The 25,126-nt window shown below is 38.2% G+C and overlaps 1 protein-coding gene across 3 annotated transcripts in view; it reads right to left on the reverse strand.

The window, feature by feature from the left end:
* Positions 1 to 25,126, reverse strand: part of heatr5a (HEAT repeat containing 5a) — a 157,103-nt gene that overhangs the window by 117,295 nt on the left and 14,682 nt on the right. For all 3 annotated transcript variants that reach the window (XM_069916719.1, XM_069916718.1, XM_069916720.1), the window contains exons 4-8: positions 9,416 to 9,524; positions 9,004 to 9,153; positions 8,056 to 8,227; positions 6,042 to 6,199; positions 835 to 1,084 (exon numbers count right to left, since the gene is read on the reverse strand). In XM_069916719.1, coding sequence (XP_069772820.1) covers positions 835 to 1,084; positions 6,042 to 6,199; positions 8,056 to 8,227; positions 9,004 to 9,153; positions 9,416 to 9,524 — 839 coding nt within the window. The remainder of the gene's footprint in view (positions 1 to 834; positions 1,085 to 6,041; positions 6,200 to 8,055; positions 8,228 to 9,003; positions 9,154 to 9,415; positions 9,525 to 25,126) is intronic.

The following is a 25,126-nucleotide window of genomic DNA, read 5'->3' on the forward strand; positions in this document are numbered from 1 at the left end:
TGTTTGATGAGAAGAGGAATTATTTGTTGGCCAGATTTGGAAAATCATGTTGCAGAATGGGTACTCGAATAGAGGCAAGATTACTACATTGTCTCAAGAAATAAAATCAGAGCACATGCACTGAAGTGGGCAACGTCAATCCCAGAACACAGTAGAGATTTTAAAGGTATAGTAGGCTGGTGTTGGCATTTCATGAACAGGAAAAATCTGGTAATATGACAAAAAACAAACATTGCTCAGAAACTACCAAAAGATCTTGATCATAAAGTTATCAGTTTTCAGCAGTTTATTATATGTTATATATAGGATTTTGATGCTTTTTTTTTTAAACAATAAAAATGTATTTTTCATATTCAGTCACCCAGCGAGAGGTGTAGAAATGAGGATGTTATTGGGACTGGAGTTAGTAGGAGAGTCTGGGACAGGCAGGAGACGCAGAGTGACCTTAAAGAGCGTTATAGAGTCAATGGAATAGTCTGTTCTCGGAGCCAAAGAAAGCCCAAGAATTTGCTGAATGTTTGCAGGACTGGAGAAGAGGAGGAGGAGTGACAAGAAGGATGACCGGCAAGAAAATATACAAAGGAACCGGTGTGGACTCAAAAGGCCAACATGGCCTCCGTAAATGGTTATATGGTTATATGGTTATATTCTGGTAGCTTAAAAATTTGTTGTAGCGTGGGGTTTGAATGGGACATAGTATTTTGAGTTGAATTTTCAGATTATGTTTTTGTATCTGGCTGATAAGATGACCCCTGTTTTTGGCATGCATGGGTGCTTCAAGTGTCGTCTTACACACCGAAATATACGGTAAATGTAAAAATACACGCTTCATACCGACTGCTTTCTTCTGTTTTCCCACAGCCTGACAGATCTCCTTCACTGCTGCAATCTGAGCTTTCTCTCCAAGTAGACTTCCTATGGTGGCCCGAAGGATAAATGAAACACAACGACGACAGCAAATGGCATCAATTTGATTCTGGATCGCTTTTGGATGGGACACCAACTCCAAAATATGTCCAAGTAGAGAAGCAAAGTTCAGTTCCAACCACTCACCACCAAGCGTAGAAACAAATGCAACATAAGCCTACAAAAGATGGATTTGTGAATTTTTTTAAGTTTCCAATTCCAACACTGAACAAAACTACTTTAAAGTAACATTAAATGAAGCACTGAATGGCTTCATTAAATCAGGAATTAATAAGCATTCTTAAAATTATTAAGGGCACTAAAATATGTAAACTGCAGCTGAATTTATCACCAAGAATTCAGTCAAACTTATGTCCCAAGGCTTGTTTTGATCCAATAGTACCATCGAACATTACAGCTCAGAAACAGGCCCTTTCGGCCCTTCTAGTCTGTATTGAACCTTTTTTTGCCTCATCCCACTGACCTGCACCCAGTCCATAGCCCTCCATTCCACTCCCATCCATGTACCTGTCCAAATTCTTCTTAAATGTTAAAATTGAGTCTGCATTCACCTCCTCAACTGGCAGCCCACTCCACACTCCCATCACTCTCTATGTGAAGTCGTTTCTCTTCCGCCCCCCCACCCACCCATGTTCCCCTAAACTTTTCCCCTTTCACTCAACCCATGTCCTCTGGTTTGTATCTCACCTACCCTCAGTGGAAAAATTTACTCTGTCAATCATTTACATTTATTCTGTCTATCCACCTCATAATTTTAAATACCTCTATCAAATCTCCCCTCATTCTTCTATGCTCCAGGGAATAAAGCCCTAACCTATTTAACCTTTCCCTGTAACTCAGTTCCTAAAGTCCAGACAACATCTAAGTAAATTTTCTCTGCACTCTTTCTATCTTATTGATATCTGTAGTTAGGTGACCAAAACTCCACACAATACTAATTTAGCCTCACCTATGTCTTATACAACTTTATCAGAACATCCTAACTCCTACACTCAATACTTTGATTTATGAAGGCCAATATGCCAAAAGCTCTCTTTACAACCCTATCCACCTGTGACAACACTTTCAGGAAATTACATAACTGTATTCCCAGATCCCTCTGTTCTACTGCACTCCTCGTTGCCCTACCATTTACCATGTATGTCCTTTCTTGGATAGTCCTACCAAAGTGCAACACCTCACATATCTGTCTCTGAGGACGACGTCAGAACATCATTCAAGAGGGTGAATCCCCGCAAGGCATCATCAACCCCTGATGACGTACCTAGCAGGGTACTGAAAAGCAGTGCCAATCTACTAGCCAGAATATTCACAGACATATTCAACTTCTCATTGTTCTCATTGTTCCAGTCGGAGATTCCCAACTGCTTCATAAGGGCATCAATCATCCCAGGGCCCAAGAAGAGCAGGGTGAGCTGTCTCAATGACTATCGCCCAGTAGCACTAACATCTACTGTGAGGAAATGCTTTGAAAGGTTGATCATGGTCAGAATTAACATGTACCTAAGCAAAGGTCTTAACCCACTGCAATTCACCTATCGTCACAATCGCTCCACAGCAGATGCAATATCGCTGGCTTTCCATTCAGCTCTGGATCATCTTGAAAACATCAACTCATACATAACAACTGCTCTTCATTGACTACAGCTCAGCCTTCAACATCATTATTCCCTCAGTGCTGTCAAGAAGCAACAAACTCTGGGCATCTACACCTCCATCTGCAAGCTGAATCCATGATTTCCTCATTGGAAGACCACAGTCAGTAAAAATTGGAAAAAAAAGTCTCCTCCTCACTGATTACCAACACAGGCATATCTCAAGAATGCGTGGCCAGGGACAATTCCAATGCTATCTACAAATTTGTAGAGGACACCACAGTTATTGGCAACGAGGAAGCCAATAGGATGGAGATAGATCAGCTCACTGAGTGGTGTCATGCCAACAACCTTGCACTCAATGTCAGCAAAACCAAGGAGATGATTGTGGACTTCAGAATGAAATCAGGGGAACACAACCCAGTCCTCATTGAAGGTTCAGTAGTGCAGAGGGTCAAGAACTTCAAATTCCTGGATGTCAGCATCTCCTAGGATTTCTCCTGGAGGATCCATGTTGATGCAATCATGAAGGATCGCCAGCAGCCTTGTGAGGTGCTTGAAGAGATTCAGTAGGTCATCGAAGACCCTCAAAAACTTCTACAGGTGTACAATGGATACCATTCTGGCTAGTTGCATCGCTGTTTGGTATGGAGGCGCCAACTCTCAGGATAAGAATAAACTCCAGAGAGTTGTTAACTCAGCCTGGGACTCCACAAACACTAGCCTTCACTCTATAGAGGACATCTATAAGAGGCGGTGTCTTCATAAAGCAGCCTCGATCCTCAAAGGCCCTTACCACCCAGGCCATGCCCTCTTCATTCTGCTACCATTGGGAAAAAAGTACAGTACCCTAAAGATGAGCACTCAGCAACAGAAGAACAGCTCCTTCTCCTGCTGCCATCAGATTCTTGATTAATCAATGAACCCAAGACACTGCCTTACTTTTTGTGCACGATTTTGTTTTTTTTATTTATTGTTGTAAAAGTGGTTTATCTGAATGTTTGCTCTATGATGCTGCCACAAATCATGTAATTTTGTGACTTGTTCATGACAATAAATTCCGATTTTGACTTGTCGACCTTAAATTTCATTTACCATTTTTCAATCACATTTTTTCAGCTGGTCCAGATCCTTCTGCAAGCTTTGAAAACCTTCTTCACAACGCCTCCAATCTTAGTGTCATTGGCAAACTTGCTGATCCAATTTACCACATTATCATCCAGATCATTTTTATTGATGACAAATAACAAAAGCTCCAGTATCGATCCCTGAGGCACACCACTAGTCACAGGCCTCCAGTTTGAATCATCCACCACTACTCTCTGGTTTCTCCCATCCAGCCATTGTCAAATACAGTTTACTACTTCATCATGAATACCTCAAGTCTGACCTTCCTGACTAATCTCCTATGTGGGACCTTGTCAAAGGCCTTATTAAAGTCCACGTAGACAACATCCACAGCCTTTCCTTCATCAACTTTCCTGGTATCCTCATCGAAAAATTCGAAAAGATTGGTTAAGCATAACCTACCATGCACAAAACCATGCTGACTATCCCGAATCAGTTTCTGGCTATCCAAATACCTGTATATCTAATATCTTAGAACGCCCTCCAATAATTTACCTACTACTGAAGTCAGGCTCACCAGCCTGGGTACTTCTGGAGTCTTTTTAAACAACAGAACAATGTGAACAACCCAACAATCCTCTGGCACCACACCTGTGGTGAAGGACATTTTAAATATTTTTGCCAGAGCCCCTGCAATTTCTACACTAGCCTCCCTCAAGGTCCAAGGGAATATCTTGTCAGGCCCTGGGAATTTATTCACCCTTATTTGCTTTAAGACAACAAGCACTTCCTCTTCTTTAATCTGTAGAGGTTCTATGATCTCACTGCTTGTTTTCCTTACTATGTGCAAGTTTTCTGAGTGTATACGGATGAAAAAACCAACATTAAAGATCTCCCCTATCTCTTTTAGCTCCACACAAAGCTGACCACTCTGATCTTCAAGGGTACTAATTTTGTCCCTTACCATCCTTTTGCTCTTTATATAGGTAGAAACTTTTTGGAGTTTCTTTCACATTGTCTGCCAAAGCAACCTCGTGTCTTCTTTAAGCCTTCCTGATTTCTTTCTTGAGAGTTTTCTTGCACTTTTTATATTCCTCAAGTTCCTTATTTGCTCCATATCTGCTATGCACCTCTCTCTTCTTCCAAACCAGATCCACAATATCCCTCAAAACCCAAAGTTCTCTATGCCTGCTAACCTTGCCTACTCTGTACTCTGAAAATTTCACCTTTGAAGGTCCTCCACTTACCTTGCACATCCTTGCCTGAAAACAACTTATCCCAATCCAAGAATTCCAGACCTTTTCTCATTTCCTCAAGACTGGCCTTTCTCCAATTTAGAATCTCAACCTGAGGCCCAAACATATCCTTCTCCACAATTAACTTGAAATTAATGGAATTATGCTCACTGGACCCAAAATGTTCCCAGACACATATTTCTGTCACCTGTCCTGTCTCATTCCTGAATATGAGATCCAATATTGCACTCTCTCTAGTTGGTACCCCAATGAATTAATTCGGAAAACTTTCCTGAACACATTTAACAAACTCCAAGCCATCCAGCCTTTTTATAGTATAGGTATCGCAGTCAATATGTGTAAAAATAAAATCTCCAAGTATCACAACCTTATGTTTCCTGTAGCTGTCTGCTATCTCTCGACAGATTTGCTCCTCCAATTCTCGTTCACTACTGGGTTATCTATAATACAACCCCATGAGTGTGGTCATACCTTTCCCATTCCTCAGCTCCACCCATATAACCTTAGTAGACAAGCCTTCTGGTCTGTCCTGCCCAAGTACAGCTGTGATGTTTTCCCTGATCAGCAATACCACTCCTCCCCCTTTCATTCTCCCCTCCCACCCCCCCATTCTATCGCATCTGAAGCCCGGAACATTGAGCTGCCAGTCCTGCCCTTCCTGCAACAAAGTTTCACTAATGTCCACAATGTCATAATTCCAGGTGCCAATTCACACTCTCAGCTCATCTGCCTTTCCTACAATATTCCTTGCATTGAAAGTGATATACCTGAGAAAATTTCCACCACATACAACACATTGACTTCCTCGGTGTATGCTGTTTTCACATCACTTTTTCCCTCCTCTACTCCTCTAGAACTTTGGTTCCCACCCCCCTGCAAATCTGAATCATAAATTGGATATTATTTCACTGGTTTTCAACTGCATTGTTAATTAAGTGTAGCATTTCATTCTCATACAAGGTAACACAAAACAATTTTGACCGTTGGTTCTCGTGCTTGAGGATGGTTGTGGCCCTGCAGCAAATACACTAAGCTTAAAACAGAGTATTACAAGGGAAATAAGTATTTCACAATTATTTTCAGATTTTTCATTTGTTTCCTTGGTAAAGAAAATTATACTTATCTCTGAAGTTAGAATTGTAGCTGAGATATCAAAGCAGCTAAGGTTTTCTCAAAGGGAAAAGTCAAATCTAACCTGAGTTACTCCAATCCTAACATCCCGGTTAACAGAGCTGCATCCTTTCAGCATCTCTCCACTGGTACGCAAGAACCCACTACCACCTCTCAGGAAGCCGGAGGCTAGCAAGTCCATTGCTTCCTCCAGTGAGATTTTACGAACCACCTGTCTTGTACCTGGAATAAATGCAAATATACATATAAATAAACCAAACACAGAGTGACTTAAAATCCATTTTTCCTTGATATATTTTCCAAATATTATCAACTAACCTCATATAATATTAAGCCTCGATATCAATGCAGACCAAAGTGTAGGGTAATTCTATGAATCTGGAATTAAAATGTCAATGTCATGCAATGAGAGCAAAATTGGGGTTCTTGGCTCATTTTGAATGTCAGACTTGGGCCCATAGTGATTCTCAGTTTGGTTGGCTCAGAATGTATGAAATAAATAACAATTGTGAATGCAGAAATATCTGATCCATGATGGGTTGCTTGAATATATAAAGTAGTAGCTAAAAGACCAGGATAAAGTGATGACTTAAATACCATTTAAAAGGTGCATAATTAAAGAAAATCTCAAAAATTTCAAGCGACTGAGACAAAGTAATAGGCATTAGATTGTAGAGGACCAACATTTACTCTCAAAGGTGGCTTTCACACAAATTACCAAGGAAGTTATATGATGAGAAGAGAAAGTGATTGTTTTATTGGGAAGCAATTTCAGTGCAGTCTTCCTTATGAAAATCATAATCACAAGACAGCAGATGAAATAGAGGAAAAAAAACCCACAGAACCTAACAGCTATCAGAGATCTGAAAGAATGAGAAAACTAAAGATTTGGAGAATCATGAGGGATGGCACTGATCATTTAAAATGTGAGGCTTTAGTGGACAAGAGCCAATATACATCCTAGAATGAGAAACAAAAGCAAAGTTCCCAGTACATAAGAAAAAAAAACAAGATTTAAATGCGTAAAGGACTTCCAGCAAAATCAACCAACATAATTAAGACCCATGAAAGTGAAAGGTGGCAAGTTAAATTTACTTAATGAGGCAAAAAGCCCTGAGGAAGTTAAAAACATATTTTCTTCCAATGAAGAAGGTGAGTCAGCCCATTGAATTCATTCCTGCCAACAAACAAACCCATTCATCCACTAATTTCCCCGTAACCTCTTTTCCTATGTTCCCCTTAACTCTATCACACATCACACTCTATCTATCACACTCTACCAACTTTCAAGTCTTTGGGATGTGGGGAAATGGGAGTATCCAGAGAAAACCCATTACAATCACTAGCAGAATGTGCAATCACCAAACTTGGGCTTCTGGAATAAGCCACTGTGCCACCCACTACCTTGACTGTATCATGCAAAAATACGAGTTCAGATTCAGAAGCTTACACAAGTTTAATACAGATTAACCCCATACAAAACCTGTTGCATATTACTGCATTGAATGCCTAATTTAAAATTACACATACTATTTAAATGAGATGAAATCACAAAGATTTTTTAGCTGTACTTTTTTTAAATTTGAAAAAAATCTCCTGGAGGATCTCAATCAGCAGTCCCAAGAAAAATAATTGTTGATGATTTGGGTCAAAACCTTGAATTAAGAATAATCATGAAGAAGGGAGATAGCCAGGAATGTGCAGAAAGTGGGAAGGATGAGACATGGACTTGAAAGGGATTGGTGAAAAAGGAAAAGGTGAAGGATGACATACAGATGGGGACAGTGAGGGGTGGAATTCAAAAGCAGATGCAAAAAAGGGGAAAAAATGTAAAAAGGGGGCAGCTGGAGCAAGATGAATGAGGAGAAGGTAAAGGTGGAGAGAGTTGTGGAAGTTGATAAATCAACCAGTCCTGGAAGAAACCAACAGAAATTCATGACCATAATGGATAAAAGTTCAAGAAACAATTTTACCATATTTATATCAACCTATTAAAAAAAACCTAATCTTGTTTGTTTTGTATTTAAATGGTAATTCAGAATCCAAAAGTTTTAAGTTCTCAAATCGATTGCACCCACCTGGGCCTTGCTTCGACTCCATGGCTGAAGCCAGAATAGTTCCCAGCAAATTTGACACAGAGACACGTACATCATAATTAGAACCTTCGAAGGCTTTAAAGCAAAGTGTAACGACATTCTCTAGTTCTGTGGTCCACATAAATAAAGCTTCTTTCTGCAGTTCCAAAAGGCACTGAAATACAAAATTGCTGTCAGTATCTATTGGAACAACTATACAAAAATTCAATCAAAAATCTTTTAAAAATGCACAACTTCTACTGATATATCTTTCTGATTCAGAGCTCAATGTTAATAACTTGAAATCAAACATAGTGGAACAGTTAGCACGATGCTATTACAGTATCCGTAATCACTAGTCATGCCTGCAAGCCCATCATCCTGTGAAACTTGTGATTTAATAAAATGTGATTTATTCGCAGCTTCCAGATTGCTGCAATATCTTTTACTTCACCCATTCAGACTATGTAACATGGAATGCAAATATCCTATTTCAACCATTATTTTCCAACCCAAATTAAATTTAATTACCTCAAAACTCGATAAGGTTTCACCTACACTCTATTCTAAATCACTTTCAATTAAATATTCATCTGTTACCCCTCATTCTTTTCCCTTCAACTGGTTAACAAGTTCCCAGATGAACTGTGTTCAATCTTTTCTTACGTTCACAATGTGCTGTTACATTCGATGTGAAAATATAGTATTCACTGTTCCATTTCTTCATTCTAACAAGTCTGCTTTAGATCTTCTCTCAAGTGCAGGTTTCCTGAGGCTTTCAACATAGCTTAACCTTATTTCTCAATTTTGTGCGTCTTGGAACCAAATCCAGAAATAAACAACAAATCTTTGAACAAGCTTTGCAATGTTAGTAAACTGTACAGAGCCTTTTTCCTCCATTCAAATGTGTCAAAAAGTGAACAAAGATAAATAAATCTGCAAAATGCATACCTTTGCTGCAGCACAACGAACAGCCATTGATCGGTCTGTCAAACATGAGCGAGCAGCTTTGTAGATATCTCTGTGGCATGGTACAGCAGCAACTCCTTGCCCCAGAAGCACCTTGCGCAAGCTCAGCATAATTTCATAGCGCCCTTGGGACTAGATGACAAAATGTGTCAAAGACAGATGTTAAAGATAATCGAGTCAAAGCTAACAAAAATCAAGATTCTCATCTTGCATTGGAGGCTTAGCACTTTCCTGGAACTTTTGATCAGAATATAATCAGAGTCCAAACCCAATTATATACAAAGATGTCAATTTACCAAATCAAATAGAATCTCTCAAATGCAGAAAAAATACTATTAAAATAATTCTATCAGCTTTCTTTTTGAAAAAGATATTCTGATACAAAGACTCCTACCTCAGCACTTTTCACTGCTTTCAACAAGTTTCCCACAGTGTTGGTTTGTGTATTTCCCAAAGTTCGGCCCAGCTGTTCATACAAAGCTCCCAAACAAGTAATTGCAGTCCTGCAAAACAAAACCTAAGTGAACAACTGCATCATCTTTAACATAAATAGTTTATTTTAATAAAATGCTTAGAGACAAATTTTTAAGACTCTCTTTCACATCTGGTAAGAAAATTTACTGGACAATTTCAATCAGCAAAATAACCTTGAAAGAAAGAAAGGTCAGTGACGAAAACACTTTACTATACACAATATTACAATAGGTAACTGAATATTATAAAGCCCAAGTACACTTGTAATTGTTTTAATAAACTATCTAATGTGTGCATGAGAATGTCATTAAGGTTGTGGCTGAGTGTTGGGGTATGCAAACAAAATAAAACTTTTTTAAATTCAGTTGAAACTCCAACATATTAAGACCCCTAATGCACATTATCCTACTAACAGGCCAGTAATCTACTTTTTTTTTTAAATTATTTTCACACTATGAACCATATTAATCAAAATACACACAAACATTTCCCTCTTGAATATACACAGTATCATTTTTTCCCCTTTTTTCCCCTTCCCTTCTTCCTAACCCCCTCCAAACCCATTAAACATTCAGCATATACAATACAATAAACCCATTAAACAATGTCATCACTCAATGAAAATAAACAAGAAAATTGTGTCATCTACTTTTACACACTGGATCAGTTCATTTCTTCTTCTCATTCTATCATTTTAGGGGGTGGAGGTCCGCTGTACATGTGTTCCATGTACGGTTCCCAAATTTGTTCGAATAATGTGACTTTATTTTTTAAATTATATGTTATTTTTTCCATTGTTATTTTTTACATTTATTAATTTCCATGTACCATTTCTGTACTCTCAGGCTCTCTTCTGATTTCCAGGTTGACATTATAAATTTTTTTGCTACAGCTAAGGCTATCATAATAAATCTTTTTTGCGCTTCATCCAGTTTGAGGCCTAATTCTTTACTTCTTATATTACTTAGAAGGATCTCTGGATTTTTTGGTATGTTGCTTTTTGTGATTTTATTTAATACCTCATTTAGATCTTCCCAAAACTTTTACACTTTCTCACATGCCCAAATTGAATGTACTGTTGTTCCCATTTTCTTCTTACAGCGAAAACATCTATCTGATACTGTTGGGTCCCATTTATTTAACTTTTGGGGCATGATATATAGCCTGTGTAACCAATTATATTGTATCATGCGTAACCTCCTGTTTATTGTATTTCTCATAGTTCTGGAGCATAGCTTTTCCCATTTTTAATTTTTTATCTTTATGTTTAGATCTTGTTCCCACTTTTGTTTGCGTTTAACAATCTTGTTGTACGAGGCCCTTTGGGTAGGAGCGATCACAATATGATCGAATTCTCATTCGACATGGAGAGTGATGAAATTAAAACCGAGACTAAGGTCCTGAATTTAAATAAAGGGAATTATGATGGTATGAGATGGGAGTTGAGTAAGATTGATTGGGTGGTGTTTATGGGGGAGTTGACTGTGGATAAACAATGGAAAGCATTCACAGATCTAATGGAGAAATTGCAAAAATCGTTTATACCGGTTTGGCATAAAAATAAACCAAAAAAGGTGACTCAACCGTGGATAACAAGGGAAATTAGAGACAGCATTAAGTCCAAAGAGAGAGCATATCAATTGGCCAAAAAAAGTACCACAACCGAAGATTGGGAGCAGTTCAAGATGCACCAAAGGAGGACTAAGGGATTAATCAAGAGAGCAAAAATAAATTACGAAAGTAAACTTGCCGCAAATATAAAAACCAACTGCAAAAGCTTTTATAAATATGTCAAGAGGAAAAGATTGGTGAAATTCAGAGTAGGTCCTTTGCAGTAGGAATCAGGGGAATATATAATGGGGAATAAGGAAATGGCAGACCAATTAAATTCTTACATTAGTTCTGTTTTTACAAGAGAGGATACAAATAACCTCCCAAGGATGTTGGGAAACATAGAGACTAATGCAAGGGAGGAACTGAAAGAAATCAGTATCTCTAAGGACATGGTCTTGGGGAAATTTAAGGGATTGAAGGCAGATAAATCCCAAGGGCCTGATAATCTACATCATAGGGTACTTAAGGAAGTGGCCATTCAGATATCAGATGCTTTAAGAATTATTTTCCAGAACTTGATAGACTCAGGATCAGTACCCATGGATTGGAGGGTAGCTAATGTTACCACACTATTTAAGGGGGGTAGAGAAAAAGCGGGGAATTATAGGCCGGTGAGCCTTACATCAGTAGTGGGCAAAATGATGGAATCCATTATTAACGATGTAATAGTGAGCATATGACTAGCAGAGAAGGGATCAGACAGAGTCAACATGGATTTACAAAAGGTAAATCGTGCTTGACAAATCTATTGGAATTCTTTGAGATGGTAACAGGTAAAATAGATTGGGGAGAGCCAGTGGATGTGGTGGACTTCCAAAAGGCCTTCGATAAGGTCCCGCATAAACGACTGGCTTACAAAATCAAGGCTCATGGGATTGGGGGCAAATTATTGATGTGGATTGAGAACTGGCTGGCAGGTAGAAGACAGAGAGTTGGGATAAATGGCTCATTTTCTGAGTGGCAGGCGGTGACCAGTGGGGTGCCACAGGGATCTGTATTGGGACCCCAGCTGTTCACAATTTACATTAATGATCTGGATGAGGGGATTGGATGTAATATCTCCAAATTTGCAGATGACACTAAGCTAGGAGGGGTTGTGTGCACGGAAGAGGGGGTCAGGAAGCTCCAGTGTGATTTGGATAAATTGAGGGACTGGGCAGATACATGGCAAATGCACTACAATGTGGATAAATGTGAGGTTATCCACTTTGGTAATACAAACTGGAGGGCAGATTACTATTTGAATGGCAATAGATTAAGAGATGGGGAAGTGCAGAGAGACCTAGGGGTACTTGTACACCAGTCTCTGAAGGCGAGCATGCAGGTACAGCAGGCGGTTAAAAAGGAAAATGGTATGTTGGCCTTCATATCAAGAGGGTTTGAGTATAGGAACAAGGATACCTTACTGCAGCTGTACAGGGCCTTGGTGAGACCCCACCTGGAGTATTGTGTGCAGTTTTGGTCACCTTACCTAAGGAAGAATGTTCTTGCAATGGAGGGAGTGCAGAGGCGATTCACCAGGCTGATACCTGGAATGGCAGGAATGACTTTTGAGGAAAGATTGCGCAAATTGGGATTGTACTCGCTGGAGTTTAGAAGATTGAGAGGGGATCTCATAGAGACATATAAAATTCTGGCAGGACTGGACAGAATGGATGCAGATGGGATGTTTCCAATGATGGGAAAATCCAGAACCCGGGGCCATGGTTTGAGGATAATAGGCAAACCATTTAGGACCGAGATGAGGAGGAATTTCTTTATCCAGAGGGTGGTGAATCTGTGGAATTCATTGCCACAGAGGGCAGTAGAGGCAGGTTCATTAAATATTTTTAAGAGGGAATTAGATATATTTCTTCAGTATGAGGGTATTAAAGGTTACGTAGAGAAAGCGGGGACGGGGTACTGAACTTTAAGATCAGCCATGATCTCGTTGAATGGCGGAGCAGGCTCGAAGGGTCGAATGACCTACTCCTGCTCCTATCTTCTATGTTTCTATGTTTATAGCTTATTTCATCATTTTCTTTCTCTTGCAATTTGATGTACATTTATTATAAATCTTTTAATTATCATTGTGTCTGTAATTACACATTCAAAGCTGCTTTTTCTGGTAATCTCAGCCTGCTTCCCAATTTGTCCTTTAAGTAGGTTTTCAGTTGGTGGTATCCAAACATTGTACCGTGAGTTATTCCCATATTTGTACTTCATTTGTTCAAATGATAATAAATTATTTCCCAAAAAACAATTTTCTATTCTTTTGATCCCTTTTCTCTCCCATTCTCTAAAGGATAGGTTATCTTTTGTGAAAGGGATTAGTTGATTTTAGGTCAATAATAATTTTGGTAGTTGGTAATTTGTTTTTTTCCTTTCTACGTGAATCTTCTTCCAAATGTTGAGCAGATGGTACAGTACTGGTGAACTTCTATATTGCACCAGTTTTAATTCTCACTTATAAAGTAACTGTTCGGGTACCTTCTCCCCTATTTTATCTAGCTCTAATCTGGTCCAATCTGGTTTTTCCCTTGTTTGATAAAAATCTGATAGATATCTTAATTGTGCTGCTCTATAATAATTCTTAAAGTTTGGTAGCTGTAAGCCCCTTGTTTGTACCATTCTGTTAATTTATCTAGTGCTATCCTTGGTTTCCTCCCTTTCCATAAGAATTTCCTTATTATTTTCTTTAGCTCATTGAAAATTTTCTCTGCTTAGGGAATTGGTAACAATTGAAATAGGTATTGTATCCTTGGGAAGATATTCATTTTAATGCAATTTACTCTTCCTATCAGTGTTAGTGGTAAATCTTTCCAATGTTCTAAGTCATCTTGTAATTTCTTCATTAATGGCTGATAATTTAATTTGTATAAATGGCCTAAATTATTACCTCATCCAATACCTAGGTATCAGATTGCTTGTGTTTGCCATTTAAATGGTGATTCTTTTCTAAACTCTGTGTAATCCACATTATTCATTGGAATCATTTCACTTTTATTTGCGTTGATCTTGTACCCCAATATTTCTCCATATTCCTTCAATTTCTTAGTAATTTTTTTAATTGATATTTCTGGTTCTGTTAAGTATACTATGATGTCATCTGCAAATAAACTGATTTTATATTCCTTCTCTTTTATTTTTATCCCTTTTATTTTATTTTCTGTTCTTATCAGTTCTGCCAATGGTTCTATTGCTAAAGCGAATGGTGAGGGAGATAGTGGACATTCCTGCCTAATTGACCTGCTTAATTTAAATTGGTTTGCTATATATCCATTTACTGTCACCTTCGCCATTGGACCCTCTTATAATGCTTTAATCCAATTAATATATTTCTCTGGTAGGTTGAACCTCTGTAATACTTTGAATAAATAATTCTATTCTACCCTGTCAAAGGCTTTCTCTGTGTCTAAAGCAACAGCCATTGTTGGCATGTTATTTCCTTGTACTGCATGGATTAAGTTAATGAACTTACAGACATTGTCCGTTGTTCATCTTTTCTTAATAAAACCAGTTTGATCTAGTTTTACTATTTTTGGTACACAGTCGGCCAATCTGTTTGTTAATAGTTTTGCTATTATCTTATAATCTGAATTAAGTACAGATAATGGTCTATACGATGCTGGTGTTAGTGGATCTTTCCCCGTCTTTGGTATTACTGTAATTATTGCTGTTTTACATGAATCTGGCAAGTTTTGTGTTTCTTCTATTTGGTTCATTACTTCCAGGAGAGGACGAATTAATAACTCTTTAAATGTTTTATAGAATTCTATTGGGAGTCCGTCCTCTCCATGCATTTTATTGTTTGGAAGCTTTTTTAATATATCCTGTATTTCGTCTATTTCGAATGGTTTTATCAATTTGTTTTGCTCCTCTTGTAATTTCGGTAGTTCAATTTTAGCTAGAAACTCATCTATTTTGTCTTCTTTCCCTTCGTTCTCAGTTCGGTATAATTGCTCATAGAATTCCTTGAAGTTTTCATTGATCTCTGTTGGGTTATATGTAACTTGTTTGTCCTTTTTCCTTGATGCCAATACCATTCTTTTAGCTTGTTCTGTTTTAAGCTGCCAAGGTAGTATTTTGTGCGTTTTATCTCCTCGCTCATAATACTTCTGCTTTATTTTCATTATGTTCTTCTCCACCTTATACGTTTGTAGTGTTTCGTATTTTTTTTGACTGCCAATTCTCTTCTTTTTGTTGTATCTTCCCTTGTTGCTTGTTATTTTTCTGTACTTACTATTTCCCTTTCCAGCTGTTCTATTTCCCGATTGTAGTCTTTTTCATCTTAGTTACACAACTTATTATCTGCCCTCTGATGAAGGCTTTCATTGCATCCCATAAGATAAACTTGTCTTTCACTGATTCCGTATATATTCCAAAGTACATTTTAATTTAGTTCTCAATAAATTCTCTAAATTCCTGTCTTTTAAGTACCATGGAGGTTATTCTCCATCTATATGTTCTTGGTGGGATGTCCTCCAGTTCTATTGCTAATAACAGGGGTGAGTGATCAGATAACAATCTGCTTTATATTCCGTTTTCCTAACTCTCCTTTTGATATGGATTGACAACAGGATCAGGTCAATCCTTGAGTATGTTTTGTGTTTACTCAAATAATATGAGTATTCCTTCTCCTTTGGGTGTTGTCTCCTCCATATATCCAAAAATTGCATTTCCTGCATTGATTTAACCATAAATTTGGCTACTTTGTTTTTTTTTTTGCTCGTATTTTGTCCAGTTTTATCCATCTTTGAATCCAAATTAAGGTTAAAGTCTCCTCCTATCAATATATTCCCCTGCGTATCTACAATCTTCAAAAAAATATCTTGTATAAACTTTTGATCTTCTTCATTAGGTGCATATATATTGACAAAATTCCAGAATTCTGAATATATCTGACACTTTATCATTACATATCTCTCTGCTGGATCTATTATTTCCTCCTCTATTTTGATTGGTACATTTTTATTGATTAATATAGCTATACCTCTGGCGTTTGAATTATATGATGCTGCTGTTACGTGCCCTACCCAGTCTCTCCTTAATTTATTATGTTCCACTTCAGTTAGATGCGTTTCCTGCACGAATGCTATATCTATTTTTTTCTTTTTTCAATAAATTTAATAGCCTCTTCCTTTTGATTTGGTTATGTATTCCATTAATATTTATAGTCATATAGTTCAACATGGCCATCTCATTTCCATTTCCTCACCACCACCTTTCTCCTTTTCCCCATTTTCATTTCTCAGTTTTCCTTTTTTGAACTCAATGTATGACAACACTTCTAAAACATAAAATATTTCAACCACTCCCACATCTAAAATTCCCTTAACTCCCCCCCCCCCCCTCTGAGTCGCCCCTTGTCCCTTGCAGGGCAACCACAACTCTCCTCTCCTTTCGGACTGTGAACCCATTCGCTAGTGTCAACTGATTTTGCAGTGACTGTTATTCTCTCATTATCTTAAACACCTCTATCAGGTCACTGCTGATTCTCTGCCACTCCAAGGAGAAAATGCCAGGTTCACATAACCTATTTTCATAAGGCATGCTCCCTTATAAAAGGCAACATCTTGCAAATCTCTTCTGCACCCTTTCTCTGGCTTCCACATCTTTCTGGTAGCAAAGTGACCAGAACTGCACATCGTTCCGCAAGTGGGGTCTGCCCAGGCTCCAATATAGCTGCAACATTACCTCTCGGCTCCCAAACTCAATGCCACGATTAATGAAGGCCAATACACCATATGCCTTCTTAACCACAGAATCAACTTGCGTAGCTGCTTTGAGCATCCTATGGACTTGGACCCCAAGATCCGTCTGATCCTCCACTATGCTAATAGTCTTACCTTTAATACTATATTCTGCCGTCATATTTGACCTACCAAAATGAATCACTTCACACTTATCTGGATTGAACTTCATCTGCCATTTCTCAGCCAAGTGTTGCATCCTATCAATGTTCCGTTGTAATCTCTGACACCCCTCTACACCATCCACAACACCCCAACTTTTGTGTTATCAGCAAACTTACTAATTCATCCCTCCAGTCCCTCATCCAGGTCACTTATAAAAATCATGAAGAGAAGAGTCCCAGAACAGATCCCCAAGGAGCACATCTGGTCACCAAGCAGAATTTGGCCTGTCGACAACCACTCTTTGCCTTCTGTGGACAAGCCAGTTCCAGATCCACAAACCAAAGTCTTCTTGGATCCCATGCCTCCTTACATGGGGTACTTTATTGAATGCCTTGCTGAAATCCATATACACTACATCTACTTCCCTTACTTCATCAATGTGTTCAGTCAAATCCTCAAAAAATTCGATCAGGTTCGTAAGGCACAACCTGCCCTTGACAAAGTCACTTTGACTATTCCTTAGCATATTATACCTATCCAAATGTTCATAAATCCTGCCTCTCAGGATCTTCTCCATCATTTTACCAACCGCTGAAATAAGACTCACTGGTCTAGAATTTCCTGGGCTATCTCTACTCCCTTTCTTGAATAAAGGAACCACATCCACAACCCTCCATTCCTCCAGTACCTCTCCCTTCCCCATTGATGATTCAAAGATCATCACCAGAGGTTCAGCAATCTTGACCCTCACCTCCAACAATAGTCTGGGGTACATCCCATCCAGTCCTGGTGTCTTATCCAACTTAATGCTTTCCAAAAGCTCCAGTACATCCCTTCTCTTTTTCAAGAAGGGCCACTCAATATTATCAGACAGCAATATTTTGAGTAACTTTTGAAATTAAAAAAAAATCAAAACCTTCACCTCACCACATTCAAATTTGGTCAATGCCACTCTCCTGCCTTATTCTATCTCCTCACTGCTCCAACTGTTCTTTGCACTTTCTCAACAACCTCAACACCTCCAACAAAACACGCCAGGTAATCACTGTGGGAAAACAAATTCAATTTACCATTTGAGAGTCACGGCCTCGTATCCAAGAGAATGAAAGGTGATCTGCCGACAGTTAATCGGCTGGTCTATCTACAGATGGTGCCTAATCGACTTCACATTTTTAACATTTTCTCTCTAATTTCAGATTCTGCAGTATTTTTTCACAAGCATCTCCTGTAATCTTTTTTCAAAGTGATTGGCAAGGAGATTTTAAATTAATTGGTTCCATCATAAGTCAGCGGTTGTGAGAACAGTCTAAAATGGCCAAGGCAACAGCAAATCACAAGGGCAAAACTTCAAGATAGTCAGAAAAAGTGTTAAAAATTAAAGAAATGCATGTTGTCTTTGGCTCCGAATGGGCTTTGAAGGAGCCAATGGGGGTTTTAAAATTTGAAATCCCGCGACGGCGGTTCCGCGCCCAAGATGGCGGCGCCTATTAATCAGCAGCAGCCACAAGGGCTGCAGATTCCAGGGAAGCGGAGAACTGGAGCGGGGCACCAGACGATGAGAAGACCACCTCCCATCTGAGAGGGAGAAGTGGACTGTGACCACGACAGCAGACCAGTGAGAGGGCTCTGCGGCTGAGGGACCACCGTATGTGGCGAGCTGCTAGAGGCGATGAACCTCCAGAAGCTACAGATTGCTGGAGATTTGCTTGAACTGGATGGAGGGGTACCAGGTATCGGAACTGGGACGCGAGGAGGTGCTGAGAATACTGAAGCATTCCTGACCATGTCAGAGGTTCCGATCTGGAGCTTGGGTTGCCAATGGTTTGGAATTAACTCTGTGTGGCTGCGGAAGCGCTGGAGGGTAATCTATGGATAATCACTATGTGACTCTGGGGGGGACCCTATTTTACTTCTCTCTCTCTCTCTCTCTTTCTCTGACTGCAAGTCTGAATGTAAGAGGTGCTTAGGCAATTCCTGCCGGTGGTAAATCTGTCTGCCTCGCAGCAAGCAAAGAAATTTTATGAATTATGGCAGTTTTATTACTATGATAATAAATTGAATGTTGAAAATTTACAGTATTCCAAGGGATTCAACATGTATATTCATTTTTCCTCAATAGATCAGAGACCTAACATTTCCTGGATCAGTTGTGTATAGCCTTTACTCTGCACAAAGGGCAGATTTTCAGTCTAAACAAACAATTGACACCCTCCTTTCAAAAGGGCAAATATTTCCAAATGAGGGGAAAATTTTCAGAAATTACAGAAACAGTATTACATTCAGAATACTGTGACTGGAGTACAGTACATTTTCTAATTTAAATAAATCATTTCAATTAACAGAATTAGAGGCTTATCCAGCCTTGTAATGTTGCTATTCATATCTATTGTCATAACATTCAGATTTATTGTCAAGAGTACATACATGACATCAAATACAACCCTGAGATTACATTTATCTGCAGACTAAGCAGAATTATTACTAAATGATATGGCAAAAAAAACCTTACAAAGCATAAACATGTAAACAAATAAACGATCTGTAAACAGATAACAAATGTAATGTTACGAGCCCAGAGGACTCCAAAACCCAGCAGCAATAGATATTCACCAAGACAAATGGTTACTCAATCAAAAGTTGCTTTTAATTATCTTTAAACATGAAAACAGAATCACACTAACTTATCACTATTGACTCAACTAATCTAACTTAATCCCCTTCTAATTCTATGCACACGTGTATGTAATGTGTGTGTAAGTTCAGAAAAGTTCTTTGGTTCACAGTCCAATCTCGCTTCTCATTCCTCCAAGTTCACTGGTTGTCGGCAATTCTTATACTGTGCACAGAATTGAACATTTATAAAGTTCACCAGGCTTTGGTGCTTGAAAGGTAAATGGTTACCGCTCAGGAAGGTTCTTGTTGGTTTTCAGAGAGAGATTTGTTGTACGCTGATACCCACAGCTGATTCCTTTTTTTAAAATCAGCCACTTCAGTGCCTTTCTGAAGAAACTTGCTCCCTCAGTGTTCTCCAGATAACCCCTTTCTTTCAGGTCACCAGAACACCTTTTTGTTTCTCTTATTCCAAGTGAAGCATTAGACAGCCAGTCTTCTCTTGCATGAACCACAAGGGCTTCGACTAGGCTGAACCAAGCACTCACAACACATCTTCCAAGAGGGGTTTTCAACAAGCTTGCCAGCTTGTCCTGTTCCAGTTGCTGCTGCTAACTGTAAAACTGTAGAACTGATCTCTCTCTCTGATAGAAAGCCTGTTTTACTCTCTCTGCTTGCAAAACCACATGACCCTTTTAGAACATCAAGTTCCCCTCCAGACAATCTGCAGCTCCAACAAGTTCTTTCATCTGATGCCTTTTGTAAACAACAATCTATTAGTTAAGTATTTTGAGCACTATCCAAAGCTTTTGCAAAGACTATTGGCCCCAACATGTCCAGCATGAGAAGAGCTCCAGTATTTTAAATAAGATCTGTTTTAAAGTGTTTGTATGTGAGGGGGCATGACAAGATGGCGTAGAGTCTAGACGTGTAATCTCGACCTCTCTGGCCAGACTTTTAAGTACCTGTTTTTTAACTCTTTGTTTTCAAGTTTAAACTTTTAAAATTTTAGTTTAAAGTATCAAGGAATTATTATGGCCACTAATGGTATAAAGATTAAACCTCAAGTGCAGAAGAAGTTACATTTTCGAAGTGCTGAAGATTTGGGGCCTAGATGACTTGATACAGCCTCAGGCTTAATCTCTTCAGTGTCTAAACCTCAAAGACTGCCTGTGGGAGTTGAAAAAAAAATGTCTATTACTCATCAAGTGAAGGATGGCACTGGAATTACTCGTTCTCTGGAAGAAGGTGTGTGTTCCCAAGAAGTGGACCCAGATTTGGAAAGCCTTTCGAGCACACAGGAAAACAACTCCATTGTTGGAAATGCATCAGGAAGCACTTCAATCTGAAGAAATTGCTTTTCTTCGTGATTTCATGAAAAAGCAACGAGATGCAGGGGGAGACCAGCGGCGACTCCCTGAGGAAGTCGGAGTGCCGTCACTGGAAGTCCAGACCCGCCTTCTGTTAAAATGCCTTCTGTTGAGTTGCAGCAGGAGCTGCAGTTACCTTGTTCTGTCACTACATCAGAGAGTGCAGGGCTGAGCTTTTCTGACCTACAGTGTATGCAATTAAATGATGTTGTTCAAGCTGTTATTAAGCCTTTGACATCGCAAATTAATGAAATGGCTCAAATGAATGCTGGTATAAGTTCAGAATTAAATATGGTTAAGACACATGTGGATGCATTTTATGAAGAATTAAAAAAATTTCAGACTGCTTTTTTGGACTGTAAACAAGTGGCTTCTAACACAGAAAAAGTGCTGAAGGTTGAAAAATCAGTCATAGAATTAGGAGAACGCGAGAAGGAGCTGGAGAGGAAAATAGACTACTCGGAGAATCAAAGCAGAAGGAATAATGTGAAAATTGTTGGTTTGCCAGAAGGTATAGAAGGACAAGATCCCCCTTCGTTTCTTTAAAGACTGGATCCCGCAAGTATTAGGGCAAGATTTTTTTTTCTGGGGGATTGGTACTGGAAAGAGCCCACAGAGCTCTAAGAAGAACACCCTCAGCTGGTCAACCACCGATGTTTGAATTATTTGGACAGAGAAGCAATACTTCAACTTACAGTGCAGAATGCGAGACAATGACAAACTCCGTTATTGATTCAGAATAGCAGAGTTTTCTTTTACCCTGATTTGAGTCAAGAGGTCATTCAACGTCAACGTCGATTTAATCCAGTTAAAGAAGTTTTGTGGCGTAAAGGTTATAAGTCTACTTTTCAATACCCTGCAGTGTTGAAGGTGTTTTATGGAGACTATCAATTTCAGTTTTTTGAAAATGATCGCGAAGCAATGATTTTTGCTGATTCATTGCCAGATACAAGAGGACAAAGACATAGTCCACCATTGTCTCCTAAAGAAAAATCTGGTTGTTCTGGAAACGGAAGAAATGGCAGAAATGGGAAAAACAGGAATGGAAAGAGTCCAACTTCTTCTGAAATGGGATCTTCGAGATTGGAATCTCTTGGATGAAAAGAAGAATTTTTTTTTCTTTTTTTTCTATTTTTTTTGTTATTATGATATTTTGATGTTATTGATTGTTTGCATTCGTGTGCATGTAATCTGAGGGAATTTGCTCCAAGTTCTTTACTAGTCATCAGCCACTGGTGGGTGATCCACACCCAATTTTTGCTTAGGGGATTACTACCTTTTGGTAGTTTTTTTTTGGGGGGGGGTTCTTTTTTTTCTTTATTTTTTTTTATTTTCATTTTTAATTTGTGATTTTTTTTCTTCTATTTGAGGGCCTATATACATTGATTTGAGTTTTCATATAAAGATATTATTGGTATTTAGTAACAATAGTAGATATGTCAAAGTTGACGTTTGCTACTTTTAATGTTCGAAGATTAAACAGTCCGATTAAGCGTGAGTTTTGGCATATATTAAGAAAATGAAAATTGATGTTGCTTTTTTACAAGAAACACATTTCAATGTGAAGGAAAGTATGAAATTAAAGAGGGACTGGGTTGGGCATGTATATTCTTCCTCATTTAATTCCAGGGCTAAAGGTGTAGCAATTTTGATACATAAAAATTTATCTTTTGAATTACAATCAATGGAGGAAAAGGCAGGATGTATTCTTAAATTGAATTGTAAGATTTTTAGTGAATTTTGGACTTTACTTAATATTTACCGCCCCAAATGCAGATTAAGAAATATTTATTTCAGATGCATTTTTATGTTTGGGTCAGGCTAATGATAATATTTTAGTTGGTGGTGATTTTAATTGTGTTTTGGAACCTTCATTAGATAAATCTCCAAAGCAAGTTAAGAAATCCAAGATGGCAGTTCAGGTTCAAGCGTTAATGAAAGATCTTAATTTAGTAGATATTTGGAGACGTCTTAATCCGACAGAGAAAGATTTCTCTTTTCATTCATCTAGACATGAATCATTTTCAAGGATTGACTTCTTTTTAGTATCGGCACATTTACAAGGGAAAATACAACAAGTGGAATATAAAAGTAGGGTGATTTCAGATCATTCTTTGTTATACTTTACACATGCAACTTCTGAGAAAATCCAAGTGTCCTATCGTTGGAGGTTCAATACAATGTTGTTAAAAAATATGGAATTTATTGATTTTTTGAAAAAACATTAATTTTTTTTGAAAGAAAATTCTAATTCTGTTCAAAGTAAGTTTGTATTATGGGATGCTATGAAAGCCTATTTGAGAGGACAAATAATTAGTTATACTTCTAAAATAAAGAAGAATCGATTAAATCAGAGTTTTGAATTAGAGAAACAGATTGATGAGTTAGAAAAGGAATTTCAGAAAGATGCTACAGAAGATCAGAAAATAGAATTATCTAGGTTGAAATTGGAATACAATACTTTGCAATCTTATCAATTTGAATGTGTGAGTAATAGGACTAAGCAAAGGTATGATGAATGGGGAGAGAAAGCACAAGATACTGGCGTGACAATTAAATAAAGAACAGATTCTGAGGACTATTAATGCTGTTAGACGGAATTCCCTTATTACTTATAAACCTCGTGAGATTAATGATGAATTTGACTCATTTTATAAAAAGTTATATACATCTGAAGGAAAACAAGAAACTGGATCGATTGATCTTTTTTTTTAAAATCACAGTTGAATTTACCGATATTAGAGGATCCAGATATACAGGAGTTAGAAGAACCATTTACTGATTCGGAAATTAAAATGGCTATGCTGGAAATGCCGAACGGTAAATCGCCTGGTGATGATGGATTTTCGGTTGAATTTTATAAAAATTTTTATGATGATTTATCTACAATGTATTACGTCAAGTTGGAGAACATTATGAATTACCTGAGTCTTGTTCTAGTGCTTTAATTACAGTAATTCCAAAAAAAGAGATTCTTTGAAGGTATCTTCATATCGACCAATTTCGTTGTTAAATGTAGATTATAAAATAGCTATAATATTAGCGAATAGATTGGCTAAATTTTTACCTAAGTTAATTCATATGGATCAAACAGGTTTTATAAAGAATAGATATGCTTCAGATAACATTTTGCGCGTGATTAGTTTGATTAATAGATTTCGACGATCTTCAGATCATCCGATGGTGATATCTCTAGATGCAGAAAAGGCATTTGATAGAGTTGAATGGAACTTTTTGTTTAAAGTTTTGGAGAAATTCAAGTTTGGTCCTTTTTTTATTGGTTGGATTAGGGCGCTATATAGTAAACCGGTAGCTAGAGTATTGACAAATGGTTTGATTTTGGAACCCTTTAAGCTATCTCGATCAATTCGTCAAGGTTGTCCTTTATCACAGGCTTTATTTGCGTTAGTGATTGAACCTTTAGCACAATTGATAAGACAAAATACACAGATACAAGGTATGAAAGTTTTAGACGAGGAGTATAAAATTAATTTATTTGCTGATGATGTATTGGTGTATTTAATAAACCCAGCTCAGTCACTTTTGCACTTGAAGGAATGTTTAATACAAATGGATGTCTTTCTGGATATAAAGTTAATTGGGGAAAAAGTGAAATGTTACCGGTAAGTGAAGGAGATTATTCAGTTTATAAGAATATTATTAATTTGAAATGGACTGATTGAATTAAATATTTGGGTATAATTTTGAATGTTAATTATCAATCTTTATATAAATTAAATTATGTTCCGCTAATGAAAAAAATTAAAACTGATTTGATCAGATGGAAAGATTTACCTATTAATTTCTTCTTCTTTGGCTTGGCTTCGCGGACGAAGATTTATGGAGGGGGTAAAAAGTCCACGTCAGCTGCAGGCTCGTTTGTGGCTGACCAGTCCGATGCGGGACAGGCAGACACGATTGCAGCGGTTGCAAGGGAAAATTGGTTGGTTGGGGTTGGGTGTTGGGTTTTTCCTCCTTTGCCTTTTGTCAGTGAGGTGGGCTCTGCGGTCTTCTTCAAAGGAGGCTGCTGCCCGCCAAACTGTGAGGCGCCAAGATGCACGGTTTGAGGCGTTATCAGCCCACTGGCGGTGGTCAATGTGGCAGGCACCAAGAGATTTCTTTAGGCAGTCCTTGTACCTTTTCTTTGGTGCACCTCTGTCACGGTGGCCAGTGGAGAGCTCGCCATATAATACGATCTTG

Source organism: Narcine bancroftii, chromosome 2 (genome assembly GCF_036971445.1).
Source record: "Narcine bancroftii isolate sNarBan1 chromosome 2, sNarBan1.hap1, whole genome shotgun sequence".
NCBI lineage: Eukaryota > Metazoa > Chordata > Chondrichthyes > Torpediniformes > Narcinidae > Narcine > Narcine bancroftii.